Source organism: Etheostoma spectabile, chromosome 5 (assembly GCF_008692095.1).
Source record: "Etheostoma spectabile isolate EspeVRDwgs_2016 chromosome 5, UIUC_Espe_1.0, whole genome shotgun sequence".
In the NCBI taxonomy this organism is placed as follows: Eukaryota; Metazoa; Chordata; class Actinopteri; order Perciformes; family Percidae; genus Etheostoma; species Etheostoma spectabile.
In genome coordinates, this window is record NC_045737.1 from 33,921,060 (window position 1) to 33,924,093 (window position 3,034).

At 40.2% G+C, this 3,034-nt stretch overlaps 1 protein-coding gene across 1 annotated transcript in view; it reads right to left on the reverse strand.

Annotated features, from left to right (window-relative positions):
• LOC116689650 (CD209 antigen-like protein C) overlaps positions 1–3,034 on the reverse strand; it is a 24,308-nt gene that overhangs the window by 13,871 nt on the left and 7,403 nt on the right. The window contains exon 4 of the mRNA XM_032516227.1: positions 838–980. Coding sequence (XP_032372118.1) covers positions 838–980 — 143 coding nt within the window. The remainder of the gene's footprint in view (positions 1–837; positions 981–3,034) is intronic.

Sequence of the window (3,034 nt, forward strand, 5' to 3'; positions counted from 1 at the left end):
TTTCCAGGTCCCCTCCTCATCTCTGTCAGTCAAACCAAACCAAGCATTTTTTTTGACGAATTCAAAGAGAAACGTCTGTAAAAGAAATGTAGCTAAGTGTAAATTTTTTCAGGAAGACCTAAGTTTTAATTGAGGCACTCATTAATCAATTGAGCTGTTATCCTAATGAATGTACATGTTATCATGCTGTGTATAACTCGTATCTGCAAACTAGTCTCTCCTGATTAAAATGTAGCTCAGCGTAAATCCTTTCAGGAAGACCTAACTCTTAATCACTGTTCTTTACCTAAATTGAATCAGCTGGTGGAGGCATTCACCTTCCTGCTAAACCAATCAGACTGGTACCTTAATTCCAAGGGCCAATCACAGAGTCACAACCCTGCTTTAAAATGTGTTTCTCCCCTTGCTATTCAGCTGTTGCTGCAGGTAAAGAGTGCAACCCTCCACCTCCCCTTACACCTCTAGTCACCTACTCCAGCTAATTGGTTTGGAGCCTCCTTCGATCTGGTCTTCGGGCTTCTTCATCGCCACCACGTGTCTAGTTTCTTTTGGGGGGGGGGGGCTGATGTTTATACCAACTATTAGTATAACGATGGAGTCTAATCGCCAAAGACCATCGAACCCTCAACCGCTGCATCGAGGACTAAGCCTCTGTATATCGGCGCACGTTCTACCAGGTGAGCTACCAAGCGCCCGTTATATTTTAGTTTTAACCAAGATATGTGTGCAGGTTACAAATATTTAGTTCTTCACTAAACTTAACTTTAACATAATCATCATACTTAAATATTACCTAGAAAAAAATAAGTGCATCCTGTATCCTATGATGGACTGTACCTGCTCTTCAGAGCTGTCTATCACCACCAGATCTGCTCCTCTGTCTCTGCAGTCTTGTCTGCCTTTCTCCCAGGAACCAGTCTCAGCAGAGAGGAGATAACAGGAAGAACAGAACGTCCTCCATTCAGCTGGACACGGTTTCTCTGTAAGATACAAACAAGAAGGAAACCATAAACGATCAACAAGAACTCATGTCAATGTGTTCTGTGTTGACTAAAAGAACAGTTTGTTTGATCAAAGAACAGTGTTTTCCCAGAGCTGTCTCTTATGAACTCTAATCCTCATTGATCCACTCCCATATATAATGATAGACTCGCCTCTCCCTCCCCACACCTGCCTCCATCCGTTATCTGCAGATTATAATGTTCACTATGCCTGTGACTGTTACTAATAGTTAACACACTGTGATATCTGCACTATTTGCCTACACTACCTTTCTAGGCACTATCTTACATTCAATCGACTGGCGATGTTATCTACAGTACCAATTGTTTACATATAACATCTGCAATATGTTACGTTTAATGTAACTATGCAATTATTTCCATGCACTTAATTCACTTAATACTTCTGCCAAACTTTATTGGAATACCTTAAACGTGTTGTAGATCTCATTTAGCACTAACTTTTAATCTATCTTGTAAAAAATTCTTGTCTATAATAATAGCCGCCTGTTGCGTAGTACATAGTCACGCGTAACTCGTGTAAAACCATTAGTGTATTATGTCAGTACAACATCTGTAAATTCACTTATAGAAATATCCAACTGTAATTATATCCGCACATACAAGGGTAAATCTTGCTCACAATACTGGGTTAATATATTTTATATTCAGGACAAAACCCATTTGTACAAATTCATGTTTATATATAGTATCATCTCTATTATTATCAGTACATATCCCATAGTCTGCACTTATGAAAACTTGTAATATCCGCAATTACTGCTATTGCACTTCTGGTTAGACCCAACTGCATTTTTTACTTGTATGTGTAATGACAATAAAGTTGAATCTAATCTACATTTAATCTTCTGGAGATGTCACACTTTTAATCATCGGTGATCATTTGGTTTCACATTAGTCAGATGGTTGAGATTGACTTGTTTTGGGACCAAATTGATATATAGATGTTCCAATCCAATATATATGTACTTATAATGATATCTGTATACTATAGTGACTTATTATACGAATAAGGTACTAGAATTAGAATTGTCGCCTTAGTGGAAATAATGTAGCAAATTGAACGACATGCAGGGGAAAGAGACACAGTTTTGCCAGGGTTTTGGAATGACATTGGCCAGACTAATCATAAAGAAGCTACTATATTGCAAGACCTCTCATTACAAGACAGGGTTGCCATCCGCGTACTGCGTAAAAGACAGGGAGGGACAGCTTATCACTGCTGGAGGGTAATTTCAGCAGCTGTATTGGCCCATGCTTGCCCCACATACATAGGCCTTCTTTTCCTTACCACTGGTCCGGATTTTACACCTAATAAATGGAGACTTATTTCACACGTCATATACACCAAAACCACACCACCAGTCGTGTGTGATTTTTCCCAGGTCTTGTTTGGGCGCGTTGTTTTTCTCCATTCTGTATGCTGTTTCATATATCAAATATTTGATCCATTAACTATTCTTTCTTCCCACCGATAGTTGAAAGCCAAACCAATTAACTTCTTCATATCATCATAACCATACGTTATTGGTGTGGTATCTTATGGAGTAAACAATTGTTTCTACAGCATACGTGACAACTAAATATTCCCACATCCCGACGCCACTATCAGACCACCCCCTTCACATCGTTTGATACGCCCCCGGTACCACCCTCCCCTTTCTTTTTTTCTCATTTCAGCCCCTACCTTGTCAGTGAGCCTGTTGAGTTCAGTCCTTGTCGGCTCTCCTCTTTACAGTACACTGTGCCAAGCAAGACTGTTGTCCTACATATGGCATGGTTATGACGCTTCAGTCTGCGTGGCCCTTGACCCTACTTGTTGGACGCTGCGCCGATCAGCCTGTATTCCACGTTGTACTTTATCGTTCAACCTGCTGGGTCTGAAATTCCCATTACCTCCTTTAACCTTTTACCCACAGCGTACTAAAACGCCCCACCTTCTGCATTCCTGCTAAGGATTCTTGTGTATTTCCTAGCAGACATCTGCAGTTTTTATATGTGCTATTCTCCCC